General features: G+C 37.0%; 1 protein-coding gene and 1 non-coding gene across 8 annotated transcripts in view; both read right to left on the reverse strand.

Annotated features, from left to right (window-relative positions):
- Positions 1-754: 754 nt before the first annotated feature.
- COP1 (COP1 E3 ubiquitin ligase) overlaps positions 755-25,455 on the reverse strand; it is a 256,822-nt gene continuing 232,121 nt past the window's right edge. For all 7 annotated transcript variants that reach the window (XR_006214220.1, XM_042976914.1, XM_042976913.1 and 4 more), the window contains 2 exons: positions 3,460-3,504; positions 755-1,098 (listed from right to left, as the gene is read on the reverse strand). Coding sequence is in view for 6 of the 7 variants with exons in the window: in XM_042976914.1 (XP_042832848.1) it covers positions 1,081-1,098; positions 3,460-3,504 (63 nt within the window). In the remaining variant the exon portion in view is untranslated. The remainder of the gene's footprint in view (positions 1,099-3,459; positions 3,505-25,455) is intronic.
- Positions 24,962-25,102, reverse strand: LOC122236060. Its single transcript, XR_006214266.1, has one exon.

Consider the following 25,455-nt stretch of genomic DNA (forward strand, 5'->3'; position numbering starts at 1 on the left):
CTAGGTCTGTGGCTGCTTTCCTGCTACAATGGCAGAGTTGCGCGATTATGACAGAGACGACGTGATCTGCAAAGCCTAAAATATTTCCTACCTGGCCCCCTTTACAGTAAGTTTGTTGACCCCCTGCTCAAAGTCACTGCTCAGTCAAGGATGGTACTAACACCTAAGACTATGACTATCTGATAGCTATGATTTTACAATTAAGTTGGTTTTTCTGCATTTAGGGCTTATGGTATGATAACATTTCAAAGGCAAAGACAGAAGTAGCTGCCATAGACGGACACCCCCTTTCTGGTTTTTTTTTTTTAATTAATTTATTTACTTAAGTAATCTCTGCACCCAGTGTGGAACTCAAACTCAAGACCCCGAGATCAAGAGTCACATGCTCTACTGACTGAGCCTGCCAGATGCCCCATTCCCTTTCTATCTGAATGTAGTCTCAACCGGTCAAAATTTAGATTCTTGGCCAGATCTAGAGAGACTGAAGTATGGTACTTGCTGATGATATAAATCCGGTCAGAGAACAAGGAAAGGAATTCATAAGGTAAAGTTATTAATCTTCCCACCTACTATACACATTAAATTCACTGGAAAGAATCCATATACTTTCCATTTATGTTGATATGCAGAATTCCTGAAAGGCTGAGAAATATGGACCTTACAAATTATTCACTGGTACATTATTCTATACTTCATGTGTGTTACTTGAAAAGATGATCTCTTCCCATCTTTGACAAAGACTTTCCCAGCTCAACTGTGGCTCAATAAACTTTTATTATTTTTTGTTATTTATTTTTATTCAAAAGAATTTGTTTCCCTATCACAAAAATTAGATAACCACACCACCAACAGCAGCAAAGTCCATAGAGTTACATTGATGGTGGAGAGTTCACTGGGTATTCCCAATGTCCCAAATGGCATGAAGGAGAAAAAAATAGGAAAAGAAAAAATATTCAAAACAAATCCAAAACCCATGATGACTTTGGGGAGAGACATCACATGGCAGTTTCTGTCTTCTTTCATTGTCAGCTGCAGATGTATTTCAGCAGGATCAAATACAATTTAACTTGAGTAAACCCTTCATACCAACTCCAGCACCTAATTGGAGGAAAAAAGGATCAGTTTGATAAAATAATTTTAAAATACGTTAACAGTATAAAGAATCTTTACTGTATTATAAATGGAGAACCAAATCAAGACAACTTTTCCCAACTGCTAAAAATGCTAAGGAATGTGAAGGGATGAGACATTGATCCTTTCTTCCTCTCAGTTCAACAGGAACTCTTTCAGATTAGCCACATCTGCAATCAACTAGGGAGCCTTCCAAGTGAACTACATAAAACATACAGATAAATGAACTGGCTCCTGCACAGCACGGATGTGATGTTTTTGAAATTTATGTTGGTATCTTTCCACATTCTTAAGAAACTTTTAAATACCGCTTCTAAGGATTTTCATCTATTTCTCTCTTCTACTGACTCACAGTTTACAGTGATCAAGGTATACAGAACCTAAAATCTTGCCTTTTCCCATTGCTTCATTCATTTTCTAGTCAATCAGTGATGTCAAGATATTGTGTTAGTTATTCAAGTCCTATCTTATCGTACAAGAAAGCTGTGATACTGCTAAAACTGAAAATAATAAGCAGCAGCAGCAGCAGCAGCAATGATCAGTTTTAAAAACAGCTGAAGAAACGTCTAAGAAGGGGCAATTATAAGCCACGGTCAAAAAGATTACGTTAGATGGAGAATGCAGTTCTAGGTGGCAAAGAATTAAAGGAATAACTCTCCCTTCCTGCTGTGCGAAGGCTTAACTTACACCTGTGTTTCCATGATGCTTTTTGTCTTTATATTTTTGGCAAGCAGGCTATTTAACAAGAGGTTAATGCTCTTGAACAAAATCTGAGATTTGTCACTGAGATTCTCTAAGTACATGTGTAGCTTTGAGCTTTCTGCAGATACGTTAGCAATCGCAATTGCCTCAAAGGCCAAACTGGTTGAAGACTAAGGTGCAGCTTTTTCGATCCATGCCTTGCCATGAGAGTAACATAAGGAGCAACTGAGAGACTACGGAGAACCACTTAAAACAGAGATTCCAAGACCTTTTATCATCTTGTTTGAGATTCCAGAACATAACACTGATCAGTTCAAAACCTTGGCTTTCATTTAAGTTGTCCATGGCTCTCTGGTGAGGCTTTCCAAATAGAGAAACTAGCTGTGTAAGGAGTGCACCACGCAAATTAGACTGCGCAGCTAACAGTGCAGTTCTGAGTCTGCTCAGTTCACCTCCACAGGACAATGTGTGAGGCTTGGATTGGCTCTCTTGGTGGCCAGGTCATTCTGCACTCAGGAGGAGTGGGAGGAAGCCACGGCAGAATGAAGGCTAAGTGGCAGAAGAAACCTATACCTGTTATTTTTAAAAGATCACTTCCTGAGATTTCTAGATCAGCAGAGAATATGTAGAAAGCACTGGCAGCCATAGAATTAGTGCTAATCAAACCCATGTACGAAAACCCTCTTCCAAACTGGTGTTTTGTTTAACAAGTTCACCGTTTAGCTCAGGATTCACTGATCTGGCGTGTCATGCCCGCATGCCAAGTATCAAATAGTATAATCAGAGAACATTGCTTCCTTGAGCTCCTAACTACAAAGAAAAGCATGTGGAAAGCTATGTATACCTTTGTGACTGAGACTGTGTGCCAAGAGACATTTAAATTTCCAAATCACACTAATGAAATGATCACACGATCACTTTTCAGTGTTCCACTGAAATACCTTTTCTTCCCTTCGCGACTAAGGACAACCCTACTTGTCAGGGAAGAAAAGGAAGACAAACATGAGGAAGAGAAGACTAAAATGTGACCAGATTTTTAAACCTGGTGAAAGTCTCAGCGTCCCTTGCTGTATCTTGGACTTATAGCTGTACCTGCATAATAGAAACAACGGTGCATGGCCCACAGTGAATACTTAATAGTGTTCATCTGTTTTTCACTGTGACCAGCTATCAATCCATTCAGCATTCATATAACCTCTAACAAGTCTTTTTTTTTTTTAATGTATATATTTTTAACATTTATTCACTTTTTGAGAGACAGACAGAGTGCGAGCAGGGCAGAGGCAGAGAGAGGGAGACACAGAATCCAAAGCAGGCTCCAGGCTCTGAGCTGTCAGCACAGAGCCTGACGCAGGGCCCCAACTCACGAACCGTGAGATCATGACGCGAGCCAAAGTCAGCCGCTTAACTGACTGAACCACCCAGGCGCCCCTAACAAGTCTTTTCCATAGTTGCAAGCTACCTATTCCTTTGCCTTTCAACCAAAGCCATTTCAAACAAAGCCAGACCCATGACTTGTAATGATCTCTAAGGCTTAGTACAACTCCATATTTCTGTGTTATAGTTGTAGTCTGTTAGTCTAAGAATGGATCTGAGTTTGAAATAAAGATGTATAAGGTAGCTTACCTTAATTGTACCCTGACTGTTAGCAGCAATCAGCACATTGGACTCCTAGAAAAGAAGAAGAACTTTTAGAGTACAGAGAAGGATTTCCTGGAGGGCAGTACAAGAGAGTAATTTCCTCTTCATCTTTCTTTCTTCACTTCCCTCTAAGACACCAATAGAATCTGAAGTGAATAACCAACTTTAACATGTTTTAACTATGAATTTTAAACACAAAATCCCATCTTTTAAGGATTAAGTTTGAATAAAAAAATAAAATTGGAAGCAGAGTAGGAAACGTTCAAATGTAAAGAAAACAAAGAGAAAAATAGATTGCACTGGAAGAGAGGCCAAGGGAAACAAAGACTGAAATACAACAAAAAAATGATAATAATTTGAGAAAAACAAAGTGCATAATCCTTTCCATGGAAAACTCTCCTTTCACATAGAATACCAGTAATTGATGTAAATGCTGGTCAACATCTCTGGCAGAAATTTCTATGGAGGGTTATTTCATGTCAGGAAAACAGCAAAAAAAGGTGAATATTCATCTGTCAGAAGAAAGGCCATCTTCCCTTTTAATTCTTCAATCATTCAGTAGATTCATTTTTTAAATTTTTTTTTGAGTTTTATTTATTTTGAGAGAGAGAGAGAACAAGTGGGGGAGGGGCAGAGAGAGAAGGAGCTAGAATCCCAAGCAGGCTCTGAGCCATCAGCACAGAGCCCAATGTGGGGCTTGAACTCACGAACTGTGAGGTCATGACCTGAGCCGAAACCAAGAGTCAGATGCTTAACCAACTGAGCCACCCAGGTGCCCCAGTACATGCATTTTTAATAACTTTGGTGATTACTTTAGTAGAATTTATGTGGTAATGTATTTTTTTATATTGTAAGTCTTAGGAGAGAAAAAACATTTCTCTGAAGGTAGGAAGAGTAGGAAAAGGAATGGACAAGACTGAGTTTACTAGAGAGAATCTCATTAAGTAAGAAGAGTTGGGACATGCCTCCTATTGGAAACAGAGAGTTTAGTAGGGCTCTAGAACTTGGAAGTGTATAGAAGTCTTTTTGCTTTTCAGAGTAGGCTGCTAAAAGGAGGTAAACAGACTCAAAACTGGCACAGAGGCCACATGGCTAATGGAAAGACCAAGTCCAAATAATATCTATGAGAAACAAATAAAGTGGTCAAACCTCAATGAAAGACAGGCTCTGCCAGATATCCTACAGGCTTCATGACAAAGTGACAGAAGAAAGAAATTGATTTGTATGCTGGGAACGTTACTTTAGCCAATAGGAGTTAAACTTTAGTTTCTTTGACAGATGAAATCTGTGCTCTATAAACTTACACATTTCTATTTTTTAACTTTTGCTTTGATTCCAGGTAAAGCTACTCTTGAAAAATGCTCGTCTTGTTGCTACTGGTGTAAGAGAAAATAAATTCTTCCACTATGCCCAAAATTTTGGATCAGAATATTCCTTGGATGGAAGAGCCATCAACAGTCATAGCTGTATGAAGAAGTGATAAAGACATGTTTTCTCTGGGGTTTAGCATGGGAAATGCTGATGATAGGGTTCAGGGCACACAACCCCAAAATATGGCACCTTGTCATATCTGAATATTTTAAGCTGAAAGAGTTTGAGAAAACAGCAGAAGCAGGAAAGTCTCTTTGGTCTCCCACTCACTTCACCCCTCTTTCCTGAAACAAGTCATAAAACCCTCATGTGAGAGGCCCTCCCTGTACCCAGAGTAAAGAAGCATCCCTATCTCCAAAGACAAAGGGAGACCCAAAGGGAATATGAACAAACAGGACTTGCCAAGTTTCCCCCAATTTTCAACAATTACGTCATACTCCTTAACCTATCCACATCTCTCACCACTACCTACTCTTTACCACACCTAGCATAAAATACCCAGGTCTGTTTCTTTGGGTCTTCATTTCCTTATGAAGCCTTCCACATCATGTAAAACTTCTATTAGATTAATTTGTATGGTTTTCTCCTGTTAATCTCTCTTGTCTAGTTTTTAGACCTAGCCAGGGACCCTATCTAAGTGGGTTAAACTTTTTCCTCCCCTATACTGATATTTTCCTAGCTGAGGTTTTCCCCTTAAATCAGCACGTGTATTTTTAAAAATAGTTAACACAAGTAATATAGTATTCACTATTAAGTTAGTTTCAGTATTTACTTTGGGGAATTATGGGTTACTTCCGGGACTCAATGAGTATAGAATTAATACTTCCATATGGGGGTAGGGTGACAGGGCAGAATAAACATTTGGGATTTGGGATTTGGGATTTATTTACTCTTTTAGTGACTGGAATTAAGAAAGTGGTTGGAATGAGTTTGGGGTGTCCTTAGTTAATATAAGAACTCTCTCTGTGCTGGTCAAGAGGCAGAATTTCTATGCTTACCTCAGAAAACAAAAGAAGCACTGTGTGGGATCGTGCAGATTTCTTTCTAGCAAGAATTTTAAACAAGCTATGTGATATCACAACTGCCACCAATGGACCCAGAAATGCTTGTTCTGACAATCTAGACTTTAAAATAAAGATTGCATCAAGGGATGCAGAAGGGCATTATATCATAATCAAGGGGTCTATAGACCAAGAAGACCTAACAATTGTAAACATTTATGTGCCAAATGTGAGAACACCCAAATATATAAATCAATTAATCACAAACATAAAAAAACTCATCAGTAGTAATACTTTAATAGTAGGAGACTTCAACATCCCACTCACTGCAATGGACAGATCATATAATCAAAAAATCAACAAGGAAACAATGGCTTTGAATGACACACTAGACCAGATGGACTTAACAGATATATTCAGAACATTTCATCCTAAAGCAGCAGAATATACATTCTTCTCCAGTGCACATGGAACATTCTCCAGAATAGACCAGATACTGGGACACAAATCAACCCTAAGTAAGTACAAAAAGATCGAGATCATACCATGCATATTCCAGAAATGAAGCTACAAATAGCAATGATCAATCTAATCTCTGCTTGAGGAAAAGACTCCAGTCTCTAAGAAAGCAACTGTCACCCATTCATTTGATGTTGCAGTCACCAAGAAGTGCTCCCTCTGCTATGGGAACACACAATGTCAGGATGATGAAAAATTTATAGCCCAAAGCTCTCCTCTCTTTCTGCCATTTTGGTTCTAGTCACCTCTGATATATATGTATACATTTATGTATTTATGTATTTATATATTCATATTTATGTATGTATGTGTGTGTGTATGTATGTATGTATGTAGGCTACATACCCAGTGTGGAGCCCAATGTTGGGCTTGAAGTCACAACCCTGAGATCAAGACCAGAGCTGAGATCAAGTCAGACACACAACCAACTGAGCCACTCAGGTGCCCCTAGTCACCTTTAACACAAAGGATGAAGGCAGAGAAACCTGGTGGAGATAAGGACTCACTCTGGCGGAAGGGCGGGGGTTGGGGAGAGATGTACTTCTACCAGTTATAGACATTATAAATTATATAATTCAAACTTCTAATTTTTGGTGGAAGGAAAGCTTGGAAAAGCATGGTATGTTATCATACAGTTTGAAAAACTGAGCTTAACATTAAGAGAATATAATCTAGTCAGATCATCACATAAGAGGAGTTTGAAGTCTATACACTTACTACACTAAACTGAAGAAAGAAGTTATCTAATAACTATCCAAAATGAATAAACAATGTTGATTGTAACCTCAGGACTATCATGGCATTAATAGATGTTGCCATATTAAATGCTACCAGAGGGTTAACTCTAACATCTTTTCCTGTGGAAACAGATAAACATCTCATTTACAAATAAGCCAACATAGGTGCCCAGTTGGAACCACCTTTGGGACTAACATATAGGTGAAAGGGTGTCCTAAGACCTCTTAGAAGCACTGAAAACTATTCAAATTAACAAACAATGAAAGAAAAATAACAGCTTTACATCTCAGTATGCCCCTCCCTCCGAAGACCAGGAACTTTTAAAGGGATTTAGGATTAAACTTTCAGACAGCCAGATATTAGCTTAAGATAAAGTAACTTTTGCATGCAACAGAAAAAGAAAACCAGGTATTTTACTTCAGCATAGAGGTATCAAAGTGATAAGTACAAGATTATTACTGTAGTTTTAAGCGATTCTTGTGTGCATTTTGAGTAACTGGTAATTCTTAGCTATAGCTGAAGTCTGCTAGAGCCCTAATGTCTGTAAGTTCTGGCTCAATGCGTTGCTTTTACTTGCTAAATAAAATTAAAATGCCAGCCAGTGGGGCACCTAGGTGGCTCAGTTGCAAGTCCATTGAGCATTGGACTCTTAATTTGGCTCAGGTCATGATCCCAGGGTTATGGGATCCACACTGAGCATGGAGCCTGCTTAAGATTCAATCTTTCAGGGTGCCTGGGTGGCTCAGTCTGTTAAGTGTCTGACTCTAGGTTTTGGCTCAGGTCATGATCTCACGGTGTGTGAGTTCAGGCCCATATCAGGCTCTTCACCAACAGTGGGAAGCCTGCTTGGGGATTCTCTCTCTCTCTCTTTCTCTCTGTCCCCCCACTCCCCTCCCTGCTTGCTCTCTTTGTCTCTCTCTCTCTCTCTCTGTTCCTGCCTCTCTCCCCGCCTCACACATTCTCTTTCCCTCTAAAATAAAAATAAACAAAAATAATAAAAATAATAATTGGGATTTTATTTTAAAAAACAAAATAAAATGCCAGCCAGTAATTCTCATTATTTTTTCCCTCTTTCTTAAAAACTGGCAGTTTTGTTGCAAAATTCTCTTTAAGGTTAAGCTAATAATATACCTATCTTCTTAACTGTACAGAGATTAAAAAAGACAATGGGAAAATTAGCAGTAAGTCTTTTATGAAAATAGAAGACACATACACAAACATACACCAACTTGCTTAAAGTCAGTGTATACTTATTTATCCTGAAACAAAACTAGCATCCACTGGAACAGTTTTGCCTTTACTAGCTTGCCTAGAAAAGTGCCATTATAGCTAATATGAGCAGGATGAGAAATAATTTTACTATAGAAATGAATGTTAAAAAAAAAACCAAAACAATTTCCATTTCTGGCAGTGACAGAGTAAACGGAATGGATTTGCCGTCTTCCTGTAAGGAACCAGAAAGCTGAACAAAATCTGTAAGACAGCACTGGATAACAGGCAGTACAGGACTATCATCCTTTATGAGAAGGGAAGAGGAGAGTCCTAGAATTGCCCTGGCTTTCTGCTTGGAGCCAAGTTCTGAGCTACATGGCAAGAGGAATCCATGTAAGAGCCCAGAGGAATCTAAGCAGACCACAGTAGATTTATTAAATTGAGGAAACAGATAAAGTTCGGAGTATTTGTATGGCAGCTGGAATTTGTAGGGCAAACTACCACAGAGGACTAAGTACATAAAAGTAGAGCTCCAGGAATCTGCATATGGGTCCCCCCCGACTGTAAGTTGTTATAACAAACCACGTACGAATAGGGTAAAACTACACAAGGCCAGGGAAATAACAACGAACAGGGAAAGTACAACTACTGAGAATCCAGAACACTATCAAATGCCAGACTTCACGCAGAGTCAAGAGATGATTGAGTTTTGAGGAGCCAGAGTGAAGAGACCTCACTGAACATTTAGGGCGCTCAGCAAAGTCCCCAGATGGGTCATTCCTTGTTAGTAGGGCTAAATTAGCCTTAAAGTAAATGCTTCTCTAGACCAGGGACAGGCAATCTATAGCTTACAGGCCAAACCAGCCCATGGGCTATATTTTGTTTTTCAGTTTTAATGGAACACAGTCATGATAATTTGATTTTATATTATCTCTGGCTGTTCCTGCACTACAGTAGCAGAGTTGAGGAACTGCAACCAAGACCATATGGTCTGTAAAGCCTAAAATATTTGCAATGCGGTTCTTTAAGAAAATGTTTGCTGATTAGCACTTTAGAGTCACCTTAATAAAATTTAAAAACAAGTGTCCAAAAATCATGTCTATCTCCAAAAACAACCTTCCATTGAAACACACATTCATATTATTTTTTAAATATATAATTGATTTAAATTTTTTTGTATTTTAAAGTAATCTCTATACCCAGCGTAGGGCTCGAACTCACAACTCCATGATCAAGAGTTGCACATTCTATTGACTGAACCAGCCAGACACCCCCAAGTTTTAATACTCTGAAAAAAATTCAACCAAATCCAGCATTCATAATGTTGAGCACTGAAAAGGCCAAAAGCATGACCTATAACCAGGGGAGGGGAATCAATGAATAGAAACAGATCCAGAAATGATAAAGACAATGGAAGCAGCAAATGAGGATTTATAAAGCAGATATCACCATACTCAAGTATTTAAAGAAACAGTGAACTTAAGAGAAATGGAAGACATAATTATAAAACCCAAATGGAATTCTCCACCTGAAAAGTACAGTATCTCAAATAAAAAATTCACTGGATAGACATAACAATGGATGAAACAGTGGAGAATAAAACACCAAGAAGTTTGACATGGGGAAAAAGAAAATCCAAATTGAAGAATAAGGGGAAAAGACTGGGAAGGTTAAAAAAAAAAAAAAAAGATTAGCATTTGTGCGACCAACAGGACAATATGCAATCTAATATATGTGTAACAGTAATTGTAATTCTGAATAGAGTAGGGGCAGAAAAAAGTATATAAAGATAGAAGGCTAAAAATTTTCCAAAACTGAAAATTTTATATAAAATACCCACAAATACCACCACATCAAGGCAAATCATAAATTGCTAAAAATGTGTAAGAAAGAAAATCCTGAAAACTGCCAGAGGAAAAAAAGACATTACATACTGAAGAACAAGACCACCAATTTGTCATCAGAAGCAATGCAAGCCAATAAGACAGCATCTTTAAGGTAATGAGGAAGAAAACTGTCAACCTAGAAAGATTATGCAGAAGTAAAAGATTATTTTCAAAGAACTAAAGCTGAGATAGCAGCAGATCTGCACTGTAAGAAATCGTTAAAGTTCTTATACCACATGAAAATTTAGATCTAAACTAAAAGATGAAGAGTGCTGTAAATGACCAATATATGGGTAATGATCAAAGATATTTGCTCTCTTGTTGTTTAAGTTTCTTAACAGATAACTGCCTGTTTAAAGCAAAAGTAATAACAATGCATTACAGTTATTATAAACAGAAGTAACATATGACAGCAAAAGTACACAGGATAAAATAGGAAAACAGAAGTATACTGTTCATAATGCATAAAGTGGTATAATCTGAAGAAAGACTGTGGCAAGTTAAATATGAATATTATAAACCTTAGAGAAACCATTAGAAAAGTATAGAATTAGTATAGCTAATAAACTAGTAAAGGGAACAAAATGAATTACAAAAAGAATGGAAATGAGGGACATGGGGATAGAACACACAGAATAAATAGAAAACAAATAGCAAGATGGTAGACAAATATCCAACCATAGTGATAAGTAAATGTAAATGGTCTAAATACTGTACTGCTATGAAAAGGCAGAGACTGTTAAGACTTGATAAAAGAACCAGGCCAGTTCTATGCTGTCCATAAAACACACATTTAAAAAAACCAACCAAACAAACAAAAAAAACATGAGTGCCTGGGTGGCTCAGTTGATTAAGCATCTGACTTTGGCTCAGGTCGTGACCTCATGGATCGTGGGTTCAAGCTCCGCGTCAGGCTCTGTGCGGACAGCTCAGAGCCTAGAGCCTGCTTTGGATTCGGATTCTGTGTCTCCTTCTCTCTCTGCCTCTCTCTCTCTCAAAAATAAATCAATATTAAACAAAAAAATTTTTTAAAGATACAAAGTAAAAGGAGAGAAAAATATCTCACGCAAATATTAACATAAGAATGCCAGAATGGCTCTACTAATATCAGAAAAAGTAGACGTCAGGACAAAGAATATGACCAGGGATAAAAGGGGACATTTTATATTTAAATAAGAGTCAATCAATTTTTAAAAACCTAAATGCATATATATCTAAAATTGAGCTTCAAAATACACAAAGCAAAACTGACAGAATTGAATGGAACAGATAAGTCCACACTTGGGTTTGGAGACTTCAATACTCTTCTGTTAATAATTCAAAGAATAAGCAGACAGAAAATCAAAGACAAAAAAGATTTGAATCATACTACCAAAAACAAATTAAGCAAATTAATATTTACATAAATCTTACTTAAACGGCAAAAACTATACATTCTTTTCTTTCTTCAATATTTATTTTAAGAGAGAGAGCAAGAGCGCATGCAAGTGGGGAAGGGGAAAGAAAGAATCCTAAACAGGCTCCGCACTGTCAGCCAAGAGCCTGACACGGGGCTCAATCCCACAAACCATGAGATCATGACACTTGAGCCAAAATTAAGAGTCAGATGCTTAACTGACTGAGCCACCGAGGAGCCTCTATATGTTCAAGTGCATGTGAACTATTCACCAAGACAGACAATATGCCAGACCATTAAACACAGCTCAATAAATTTAAAAGACTGAAATTATGCAACTATGTTCTCTGACTGAACAAAAGTATAAAACAATAGAAAGAAGACATCTAAAACAATCTCTAAATATTTGGAAATTTAAAAACACACCCTTAAATAACCCAGGGCTCAAATAAGAACTCATAAGGAAATAAGAACACAACATATCAAAATTTGTATAACGTAGCCACAACAGCACTTAGATAGAAAACTTTATCTCTAAATGCTTATAAGAATAAAGCAGAAAGGTTTAACATCAATGATATAATAACATGCAGCTTAAGAAGCTAGAAAAAAAAGCAAATTATATAAACATAAACATGATGATAATAAAAAGCAGAATCAATAAGATAAAAATAGTTAAAATTATTAAAAACAAAAGCTAATGCATGAAATAAAATTGATAACCTTCTACAAAAAAGATAAAGAATATGTAAGTTAACAATATCAGAAATGAATGAGGGGATATCACTAACTTCCTACAGTTATTAAAAGCATAGAGAATAAACACAAACAACTTTATGCCAAGAAAACTCACAGGCACTGTAATGTATAAATTCTATGAAATCTGCAAATTCTCAAATATGACAGAAGAAAGAAGAAGTCAGAATACAGAGGAAAAAGGAACCCTTCCAAACTTAGTTTGTAAGTCAAAGTCAGAGAAAAAAATCATTCCAATTGCCTTCATAAATAGATACAAAAACCCTTAACAAAATACCAGTAAACAGGGGTGCCTGGGTAGCTCACTTGGTTGAGCATCCCACTCTTGATTTCAGCTCAGGTCATGATCTCACGGTTTGTGGGATCGAGCACCGCATCAGGCTCTGTGCTGACAGTGCTGAGCCTGTTAGGATTCTCTCTCTCTCCCTCTGTCTCTGCCCCTACCCAGGTCACTCTCACTCTCTCTCTCAAAATAAATAAACATTCTTAAAAAAAAAAAAAAAAGGGCATTACATTAAAAAAAAATACCAGTAAACAGAATTTTGCCATATACAAAAAGAATAATGCATCATATCCAAGTGGGATTTATTCAGATATTCTGGTTGGCTTAATATATAAAAATAAAATCAGTGAATGTAATCCACCATTTTAAATAGAACAGAAAAATCATGTAGTCATAACTGACAGAAAACGCATTGGACAGAATTTAATACCTATTCGTAATAAAAACTCTCAGCAAACAAAGAACAAAAAGGAATTCCCTTAAGGTGATAAGGAATTCCTATGAAGAACTTTTAGCTAACATCATATTTAATGGTGAAATGCTGAACTCTTTCTCTTTCAGGCTGGAGGCAAAGGGAGCCATGCTTGCTTTCACCACTCCTATTCAACACTGTATTAGAGGTCCTACCCCATGTAATAGTCAGGAAGAAGAAAGAAAAAGCACACAAATGAGAAATGAAGGAGTTATCTTTATTTGTAAATGACATGATTATGCAGAAAATATTAACAAATCTTCCAAAAAGCTGCTAAAACTAATAAACCAATCTAGCAGGGTTGTCAGATATGATGTCATTATATAAACACCAATATACAGTATTTCTATAAATTAGCTATGAATAATTAGTAAATGGATTTTTAAAAAATACCATTTGTAATGACACCAAATACATGAACCACTTAAAGGCTAAAATACGCATAAGACCTACACACTGAAAACTATAAAACAATGTTGAAAAAATATCAAAGAACACCTAAACAGATAGACAGAAATACTACGTTCATGGACTTTCATAACATAAGAATGGTTTTATGTGTAAGCCTTGGTATTCACTATGATAAATATTTTTAACTAGAAGAAAGATACCTATTAAACAAAATCAGAAGATAGCCCTTTTCATATTTTTCCTCAACTCTTAAGCATTATGTAAAACTGATTTCTCCTCTCAGAATGAGACTAAATAATTTTGTAGGAAAAAAGTGGAAATAAAAAATTTTATGTTAACAAATTTGAATATTTAAACCAAGTAGAAAAATTCTTATAAAAAAAAACTGACCAAAACTGAGCAAGAAGAAATAGAAAACATGTATCATCCTACAGGCATAAGAAAAGAAAAAGTCAAGTGTCAAAAAATTTTTTGACCTCAGGCTTACATGATTTTATCTGAAGTTCAAATATTCCAGAACAGAGTTCTTGCAATATCACACATATTTGTCCACAGAAAAGATGACTCCTTGACTTGTTTCATGAAACTTAATATAATTAGGAAATCAAAATGTGACAAGAACAGGGGCGCCTCAGTGGCTCAGTTGGTTAAGTATCCACCTCCTGGTTTGGGCTCGGGTCATGATCTCACGGTTTGTGAGTTAGAGCCCCACATCAGGCTCCGTGTTGACAGCTTGCCACCTGCTTGGGGTTCTTTCCCTCTCCCTCTCTCTCTCTGCCCTTGCCCCACTTGTGCACGTACACACTCTCTCTCAAAACAAATAAAATAAAATGTGACAAGAACAATGCAAGACAGGAAGATTACAGGCCTATGTTATTTGTGAAAACAGATGAACAAGTCCCAAATGAAATAGCAGGTCAATTTTAACATGAATATATATCCATATAGGCTTATTCCAATGAGGTAAGATTGAATTAAAATTAGAAAAAAAAATTAAATTATCACATCAATATTTAAACAATTATTACATCATCTTCAATAGGTACAAAAGAAAGCAATAATATACTCCAATTTCATTTATGATAAGAATTGTCCACAAGCTGAAAGGTGAAAGAAACTTCCTTATAAGGTTTCTACAAAAATTTACAGCAGAGATTATACATAATTGTGACATACTCAAAAGTTTTCCCTTTAGTGAGTAACAAGACGAAGATGCCAGTTATCATCACTTCCATTCAACATTATACTAGAGATCCTGGCAAAATAATAAAGCAAAATGAATACAAACTAGGTATAAAATTGGAAAAGTAGAGATTAAACTTTCATTACTTGTGGATCATATTATTAAGTACATACAATATCTCAAGAATGTAGGAAATAGATAATTAAAATTACTGAGAGAGTTTAGCAAGCTGCTGGATTAAAAAATGGGGACAATAACATACCATTCCTCAGGGGTCACTGTGACACCTTTCTTTCTAATATTTATTGGTTTACTTGAACTGGCAATATACATATGTGATAAAAATTCAAACAGTACAAGAGAATAAGGGATAAGTATCTCATTCCCTTGTTCTGAGTCTCTGAAGCAACTACCATGATCAGAAGTGAAATCTTTCCAGATAAACTAGCATCATTACCGTGAACTTCAACTGTATGGTAGATCAAGCACACCTTCGGGGCTTTCTCAAGATGTAAAAGAATCATAAGTTTTCTGTCTGGCGATTCTACTCTCTCTTTATCTTGTCTGAGTTTCAGGTAACAAACAACCCTACTTCCAACTTGGGATTTCATTCTTGTTAAAGTGACAAGCCATATTTTATATTCAATTCCAAGCCTCTTGATCACCTAAGAGAAGTCCTAGGTTTCCCTTACAGAAAAAGCAAGTCCACAGAGCTCACTTCTATATTTCTGCACATATTATTAATTGGTCTTCGGGATGAAATGGACCGAAGTAAGACAATCCGTATCCTTAAAATCAAATTAACTTAAACATGTGGGTAAAAATATGCTATACAGATAGACAGCCAGAGTGGCAAAGTGGAAAAAACAGTCACTGGTGTCAGAAACACTTAAGCTCAGTGGTCTAACACTTCCAAACTACGTCATCATGGACAAATTACTTAACCTCTCTAAATCGCAGTCTTCTCATCTGTAAAATAAAACTGAGCTAATAGAGCTAATGAAGGGGAGGGGAGGGGAGGGGAGGGGAGGGAAGGGAACTAATAGAGTTGTCATCAAATGAGATACATATAGAAGTATCCGGCACACAGTATGCATCTTGTAAGTGGGTGTTTTTAAGGAAAAGTTGCTTCTAGTTCTGGGTAAGAGTTTAAGAAAAAGAAGGTAGCCAAAACTGCCAAAAAACCATGAGGAGATGAAAGGATTGTTTAAGTAATAATGGGTTATTGGATTTGGCATTAGATGACTTGGTGACCTCAAAAGCAACTCTACCTGAAGTTCAAATCTGTGGCATTTAAGGGCCTTTGCACAACTTCCTGAAGCTAACTCAGTCTTTAGAACTTGGCTTTGACAGAAGCTTCTGGAAAAAGCTTTCTCTAATCTCTGAGGTGATAAGGTAACTCTCTCCAAAATGCTTCCACAGAAAGAATAAAGGGCCATTATCACAGCACTATCATGCCATGATAGTGGCTTCAGTATAAAGTTTATTAATTTCATGCCATTTTATTCATCTATCATTAGGGTAGATATTACATGCCAGGTATTCTACTATGTACTAGGTTCCGAAGATGAGGAAGACGTGATGTCTGATATTGAGATTACAGACTGGGAGGGTAAATGGAGGTTTAAATAGAAAATTACTATATTATTATAAGAAATATAGAGTTCAGAGGGGCAACTAAGGAAGCAAGAAGGAAGTGATCCTCTACCAGGGAGAGATTTAGCAAGGCTTCAAACATAAGACCACAAATGGAACATGAAAAAGTTGAAATTTCTCAAGAGAAAAGATAGAGGATATTTTAGGCAAAGGGCCATGGTCATGCAAACGTAATGAGTCTGGGGGGAAAATGGTGTTTGGGAGTGATGAGAATTGTGAGTCAGCTTGTGTATTAGTTGATTAGATGAGAACAACAGGTTGAGGTAAACACACAAATGAACTCTCTCATAACTAGGTTAGGATGTTATTTATGGATAACAAGGAGTCAATGGCAAGGAAAAGACAGAATTAATTTTTCTAATAGCGTTCTATTCCTTCAGTGATGTCTCACCCCCCTCTCACACTCCCCAGGCACCTAGAGTCATTGTCTTTTATCCTATCCCTTAAAAAAATTCTTCAATCCACATTAAGTTAAGCAAGTGAAATTCTTACAAAAAGAAAAAAGAAGTTGTATGCTGGTAAGTGGAAGACAATAACTGTATCCTCAAACACAGCTCAAAAGCTGTGTTTTTTTAAGCTTTTTTTTTTTTTTAAGTAGGCTCCACACTCAACATAGGGCTTGAACCCACAACCCCGAGGATCAAGTTATATTCTCTACTGACCAAGCCAGCCAGATGCCACCAAAAGTTGTTTTCTTGAAATGAATATATGGAAACTCATTCATTCATCCATTCATCCCAGAGGGAGAGAGAGCACACACTTGTGAGAGCGAGCAAGCACAAGTGGAGAGAGGGGAAGGAGCAGGGGGGGATCTTAAACAGGCTCCACACTCAGCAGAGAGCCCGACAAGGGGCTCAATTTCATAACCTTGAGATCATGACCTGAGCCAAAATCAAGAGTTGGCCGCTTAACCAACTAAGCCACCCAGGCGCCCCATACTCACTTTTAAATAAACATGTTTGTAATATGTGAGGCCAACTTTTAAGTATTTTTAAAAGGAAATTGAATACAGAAAAAAATATTGATTATTTAATAGCCTACCTAACTACACGTACAATCTCTTCTCAGTATAATGCACTCTATACATTGCCATGAAATTATTCCCATGTGATAATATCATCTCCCTGGACGGCGGGCTTTAGGAGCTTACTAATGCTTACATAAGAAAGCCTACACTTTGGGGCCCCTGGGTGGCTTAGTCAGTTAAGCATCCGACTCTTGAACTCGGGGTCATGAGTTCAAGCCCCACCTTGTGCTCCAAGCTGGGCATGAAGGAAGGAAGGAAAGTCGTGGGGGAAGGAAGGAGGGAAGACTGCACTTCTTTTTTCAGCATGGCATTCAAGACTATGTAATCTGGAACCTCTCTCATCCTCCAACAGAGTTCCTACCCCACTTTCTTCACTTAGGTTACTCGATTAGAAGTTTCTGAGACATCTATTGCAGTTTATTTCTTTCTATGAAAGAAACTTTTGTTCACACGGTTCTCCAGCCTGAAGGCAGTATAGAAAAAGAGCCAGGTAGACCTGGATTCAAATTCTAACTCTACTATTCCTTTTTTTGTTGTGTTACCTTGGGTAAATCAGTTAACTTCTCTGACCCTTAATTTCACTTGTAAATAGAGGTCAAAAGTATATACCGTAGGGGCGCGCCAGGGTGGCTCAGTCAGTTGAGTATCTGACTTAGGCTCAGGTCATGACCTCACGGTTTGTGAGCTCGAGCTCTGCATAGGGCTCTGTGCTGGAGCCTGCTATGGATTCTGTGTCTCCCTCTCTCTCTCTCTCTGCCCTCCCCCACTCATGCTTGCTCGCTCTCTCTCAAAAATAAACATTAAAAAAAAAAAGTATATACCTTAAAAGATTTATGGTGAAGATTTTGAATTGAGAGAACACTTAGCATATAATGCCTGGTTGGTACTAAATAGATGCTGGCTTCTGGTCTTCTGTCCAGGTCTTTACCTGTCCTTCACCTGTGTCTTAAGCCTTCAGAAACCCTGTATGTCTTTATGAAGTCCAGCACAAGAGCCGATATCTTCATAAAGTCTTCTAGAATTCTCCCTATTAGAAGTCTCCCCCTCTAGGGTCAATACTTTCAGGAGTAATTCTGTTAGAAGGATTTCTTTCATTCAGGCTTATCCCACAGATGTTTATAAATATTTATATTGGGTTGCAAACCATCTAAATATATTTTATATACTTAGGAATATATTTTATATATTGCAAAATTAATATCTAATGAATTAAAAACAGGTGCAAGTTGTTCAGTTATATGGATTTGTGTAGGAAGTGTTGAAGATAATGACAGCAACATTTATTATTTCTTGACTGGTCATTAACCTTGAGTTTCTCACCTATCTCAATAACTTTTCATATATTTTCTAATTTTGTTTCACAATATGATGTGGAAGATACTATTATTCTGATTTCATAGAAGAGAAAACAGAGGTACAGAAAGGTTGGTAACCTGCCCAAAGCCTCGGAGCTAGTATTTAGTGGCAACAGGAAGCAAATCTGACAATCGGACCCTAGTAGTCTTAATCAGAACACTACCCTAAGACAGAAGTTCTAAATGACACATGATCCCCCCTTCCCCTGAGATGTTTTAAAAGCACAACCTTGCCAAATAAAAATCTCAAAAAATTCAGAAACCATTTTCTCCTCCAAAGCAACTTTATGGTCTGTGTTGTAAAACTCAGGAAGGCAAGTTCTTTGAAGATTTTATTGAGGGGAAAAACAAAGCTAAGACATATGATCTTTAAGACTGAGTCTTCCTGTCAAGTGACAGAACGTTATTAGTGAGAGGGCAGATGTAAAGTACACTGAAATACTATTCACATTTGTCTTCTAAAAGCCAAGAGCTGCAGCTGAGATAGTAAAAATTAATGTAAGTGGTCTGTCTTCAACAGTTTGTACTACAAGCACTGAATTTTCTTCTTAAAGTGTCCACTGAGTTAAACCTGTACATCCATTTAAATTCTCTAGGCAAACACTGAAAACGATGAAACTGGTAAATCACTATGTACAACACAAAGTATCTGCAAATACAACTCCCTAGAGGACACAGAACAGTGAGAAAGGTGGCTAAATTTCATATTCTTCCTTAAATAAATATTAATGAAGTATATAAAAATGTGAGGTAACTAGACTTCAACCAAGAACAACTCACAATCTACATCTATCTGTTAATTCCTTAATATTCTTTCAATAGAGTTTTTTTGTCTTATCTGGCCTTCTCTTTTTTATGAACAGCTACCTCCTTTTCTCACTGCCAGAAAAGGGTGTTAATTTGGAGTACTGACCACGGTGTCACTGCAAATAAAAGACCATACATACTCTCGCCTCTTTTATACCAAGATTGGGGGCCTTCGCCACATTTTTTTCTCTTTGGGGTGGGATGGAAGGGTGGGGATATTTATATTCAAAATACTTCTGGAAAACTACAATGGCTTTTCTCTTCGCATATGAATTCATGGACTTGGTATACGGTCAAATCTGACTTTGCCTCAGGATCCTGCAGCCACAGAACGCTTTTGATTGCATTTGCCCCTTCAGCTTTCCTGTTCATGTATGATCTCTAGTTGCTTTAGGAACATCCTTTTCCTCTCCTCTGACATGAGATGCAAATATAATATGCAGAGATTTTTAACAGTTTTCTTTTATCAATGCTCTGTTAAGTCATACTGTTCAACCATCCAGTTTCCTCGACCCCTTTTTATTTTCTTCAAAACCATCCCTAAACCTTTATAAACTTCTCAACAGCACCCTCTGATTTATATAAAACAAGAGAAACTACTCAAAGTGCTGACATGTAGTTGCTTCCTCTTACTGAGACACAGTGGCTTTCCTAACATGCAGAAATCATTCTTTTATTAGAACAATAGAGTAGATCTCTTTTATCAAGTTTATATCATTTCTGGATCTCAGAATTATATGCATTACACTTTTGTCTGGATGTGATTCATAAGAAGAGTCCTCCAACTTGACTGGAGTGTGTTCACTGACCTTAATCCAGCCATAAATCTAGGCTGCATACGGGAGCACGTGAGAGCCCACAAAAAGATACCCAAACACTGGTTCCAAAATGATCTTCAAAGATTTTTAAATGAATGCCATTTGTAAGCCCAGCAGTTGTTGTTGTTGTTGTTGTTGTTGTTTTGTCCCTGAGCTTTCTTTCAGCATGTGGTTTTTCTGAACTGACTTCATGAATATATATATAAATATGTCTAAGAAAGAATGAGCACAAAACCACAATCTATCAATAAGAGATCCTACTCTTTAAACTGAAATGTTAGTTAGCTTTCCCTGCCTTCTAGAGAGGATCCTAAGGCTGAATTATTTGTTTGAATTGAATTTATAAGACAGACAATAAATGAATTTTTTAATCTTAGAATCTAAGATTCTCATTTTACTACTATCTCATTTTACTATCTTGGAGACATAGTAAAAAACAAAAAACCAAACTTCTATCATTATCACATAACCCACTGTTGACCACTACAGGCCAGTTAATGTGCTAAGGACTTAATATGAATTATTTCACTCAGCCTCCACAATGCAGTCTTCATGAGGAAATTACCATTTTCATCCTCAATTTAAAACAAGGGAACACGATCTTAAAGACACTTGGTAACTTGTCCAAAGCCACAAACACAGGTATGGAATAGCAAAGCCATGAATCAATACATGAAGACTGATAACAATATATCAATTGTGGGTCTGTCGCATACTGATTTAATAAGCTTATAGCATGCCTGGCCCCAACCCAAATTTACAAAATCAGAATGGAAGGAGAAAGGCATCTTAGGTGAACATTTGAAATCTACGGCAAAACCTCGACTCTATTATATATGGATGTTACATTTCAAATCTCATATACTTAAGAGTCCTTAAAGCCTTTCTCTGTGTAGAACTTGGTCCTTTATATATCTCCCTAGAAGTATGACTTCAAGTGCTGTCATTGGAGAAAAGGGCTTGGCCACAGATCTAAGGTGGAAGAGAGTATTCTATAGTACTCTACTCCTCCCTGCCAATCCCAATTCAAGATCTGGGAGACTGGAGTTTCTTCGTCACAAGGAAACACTTTCAATATCATCCAGTTAAATCCAAATCCTTTTTTTCTTCCCTACCAATTTCCTCACTTAAGATGATACTGGGTCCCTATCTAGCATAAACTTTATAAAGACTATCATCAATAGAATGATATAGTCATAATCTATGATTAATAAAATGAGTCATTATTTTAATAAAATATATTATATTCATCATACTTCATTTTTTATTCATTTAAATACCTGTTCTTTATAACTAACATATAATAAGAGGAAATGAATTACTCAGCTAATCAAAAGAACTTGCGGGGACCCCTGGGTAGCTCTGTTGGTTAAGCATCCATCCAACTCTTGATATCAGCTCAGGATGTGATCTTGCAGTCATGGGATGATCCCCATGTCAGGCTTCACACTGTGCGTGGAGCCTCCTTGGGATTCTCTTTGTCTCCCCTCTCCCCCGCTCATGCTCATGCTCTCTCAAAATAAATAAACATTTAAAAAAATTTTTTTAATTTTAAAAGGACTTCTAAATTTGGTGGCTTATCATATTTTCAATTTCAAAATTCTTAAGCTTTATAATTAAGATTTTCCTGAACAATGGAAACATCCATATTGAAGATTTTTTATAATCATTCTAAGACAAAGTGGACCAGATTTTTTTTTTTATGGCAAACTAATGATGCTCTAGGTGCTAGATATTTCCTATACCTAGATTTATGAAAGGACAGTACTAATCAGAAGACATCAATGCATATGAAATTCAAATTTTATCTAAAAGTAAAAGAGCCTAATGTGATAATGACTATAAATAAAATACCAGCCCACTGAATTTTACCACTGGATCTGCTCTCTACATGAAAATTCACATTCATTAAAAAGGATTTGGTATCAACTGCTCCACTGGGAAAATGACCATATACACATATAAAGATTAATCTACAATTTCTTTGTAGGATTTCTTCTAAGATGTTTTACCATTTTGAAAGGCTAACAATACATCAATGACTTAGACTTCAAAGTAGTCAAAAATCATGTCTAAGTGTCAATTCGGAAATGCATATATAGACAGAAACACATACACACAGAGGAAGGAACTGGAAGGAGATCCACCTCTGCCAAGAATCTACCTCCACCGGAATCACCAGATTATCATCTCGCCTCTCTACCTCAAACTTCCTGTTTCCTGTTAAGACCATTTTAAATTTGGTATCCACAGGAACCTGTGTTCACATTTAGAGCATACATAACACATACTGTTCTCAGGGGTGGATATTAAAACTATTTAACAACAGGAACAGGCACCAACCTAGCAGAAGAAAATTAATATAGCTATGCCATTACTTCTGTGACTGCCCCTGATTTTAGCATATCCATGGCCATAAAAGTAGATAAAATTCTATCTAGTCTTTAAGTATAACAGTAAAGAGACAATACATATTCCACCTTCTAATGGGACTTAAGTTTATATTGTGAGGATCGAATTCTGAGCTTCCACAAGGAAGAATGGGTAACTGATGGTACTACGACATTGTACAAAATACGTACTTGCCTTCACATTCAAATAAATCCATCTCTAATTACTATGTCAGCTTTGATTTGTCATATATGAGGGTCACTTGATTCCTATATTCATGTATCTGGTTTGAGTAGAAGCCAGCTGTCATCTACTAGATTTACTGGAGTTTGTGGAGGACTAAGGGGCATATATGATCTGGCAGCAAAAGGGGGAGAGCACACACAGAACTACAGGGAAGATGAAATGGAAGAACATGGTAGCAAGCAGGTTCAAAATGACGGAGACACCGCAAAGCATTTAAGAACAGCTAGTTAAGTACTACATTTCTCGGCCTCGGCTGAAACATCCCAGAAAATGATGGAGTGGTGGAGACACCTCTCAAATATATTTATAAACAAATCCCAAGATAGATTCAGTCATAAGACATTCTTCTCCCTTTTGAATTAAGCCTCGATAATATTTGTGTTCAGAATTTTTAGTAAGAGGTCATTTTAGTGAAGGGTCTTGAATCTAGATTTGAATTTCTCATGTAACTAAGCAGAGCACAAATAATACAAGTGAGTACAAAATCTTAAAATCGTTCATCAAAATGAAGACCAGAGTAGACTAATGACTTCTAAAGAGTTTCGAAAAATAAGGCTATTCAACAACTGTCTGATACAATAATTGCTCAGCGTAAGAAATATATGGGGATTTCAGAACCACAAACAAGGACAGATCCTCACACAATTAGTTATAAATAAACCCGGCGGTGGCCTGCTTACAGCACACCCTGGTGCTGTGTAACACACCTCAGGGCATTAGAAATGCCACTGCAGCTCCCTCCGCTGCTATCCACCCCTCCCCTGCTGACAGAACACACACCCTGAAAAAAATCTAAGAATTCAAATTTAGTGCTAAGAAATTAATACTTAGTAGCTAGCTTTACCCCAGTAATGGTCATTCCTAAAATTTGTTATAGACCTAAAAAATCACATAAACTGTATTTTGGAACAGTCACTTTCTTAATGACAAATCAATTTTTAATGAGAAAAACTTCATGGAAGTTACCTCTGATCAGCTTCTTCATCTCTAAAATACTGACTGACCTCTACTGATAACCCTGATTAATTAAGTCAATGTGGTCTCTCGGAAAAACAGTATTTCTATATTCATTCCCTTGGCTTAATCAAACAAACAAATGAAACCTATTTTTAAGACCATAAAATATCTAAAAACCAGTTAAGATGGATGCAGGAGTCTGCTGGTGGGAATGCAAACTGGTGCAGCCACTCTGGAAAACAGTATGGAAGTTCCTCAAAAAATTAAAAGTAGAACTACCCTTTGACCCAGCAATTGTACTACTAGGTATTTATCTAAGGGATACAGGTGTGCTGTTCTGAAGGGACACATGCACCCCAATGTTTGTAGCAGCACTATCAACAATAGCCAAAATATGGAAAGAGCCCAAATGTCCATCAACAGATGAATGGATAAAGAAGATGTGGTATATACACACAATGGAATATTACTCGGCAATTAAAAAGAATGAAATCTTGCCATTTGCAACTACGTGGATGGAACTAGAGGGTATTATGCTAAGTGAAAGTAGTCAGAGAAAGACAAATATCATATGACTTCACTCCTATGAGGACTTTAAGACACAAAACAGATGAACATAAGGGAAGGGAAGCAAAAATAATATAAAAACAGGGAGGGAGACAAAACATAAGAGACTCTTAAATATGGAGAACAAACAGAGGGTTGCTAGAGGGGTTGTGGGAGGGGGGATGGGCTAAATGGGTAAGGGGCATTAAGGAATCTACTCCTGAAATCATTGTTGCACTATATGCTAACTAACTTAGATGTAAATTTAAAAAAATAAATTAAAGGGTAAAAAAATAAAAAATAATAAAATGCACAACTACTAAGTAAAAAGAAAAAAAAAAAGACGGATGCAGAAGTAACCTCACTTGGTTGTCTATCGAAACTCCAGCACACTTAACTGTCACAGATATTAAACAAAATGGCACGAAAGCAGTACTTGGAATGCTGGTTTCTAAGGCTGTATGGAGGGGAACGATCGGACTTAGTCAGCTGCCCTAAGCCAGACAGAGACCTCCATGTTTATGTAGGATCGCTGCAATTTGTAGACAAAAGGTATTTTTCCATTTGTCCACATGGTTGGTTCCTGCAGGTTCCATTTTTGGTGCGCTTCATTATTAAGAAGGCTTTTGTCATCCAGTCTTTCCTACAGCAATTTCCTGACTGCATCTGATTCTCATTTAAATACACTTTAATGCATTCAAATAAACTAGAGAAAAAAACAGGATTCAGACAGATAATGGAAAAAGAACCATTAAACCATATAAAGTCAAAGTGATCTTTACTCTAGGAATAAAGGTTGTAAAGAACACGTACAAGGAAAGGAGGATTGAGATATACTCCCCAAAAATCACTCACCACCTTCTCTTCATTCCCAGTGGTTTCCAAACTCTTCTCCCTTCTCATTATCCAACCCTAATCAACTTAAGTTTCCTTGCCACACAACAACTCAA

Source organism: Panthera tigris, chromosome F3 (assembly GCF_018350195.1).
Source record: "Panthera tigris isolate Pti1 chromosome F3, P.tigris_Pti1_mat1.1, whole genome shotgun sequence".
NCBI lineage: Eukaryota > Metazoa > Chordata > Mammalia > Carnivora > Felidae > Panthera > Panthera tigris.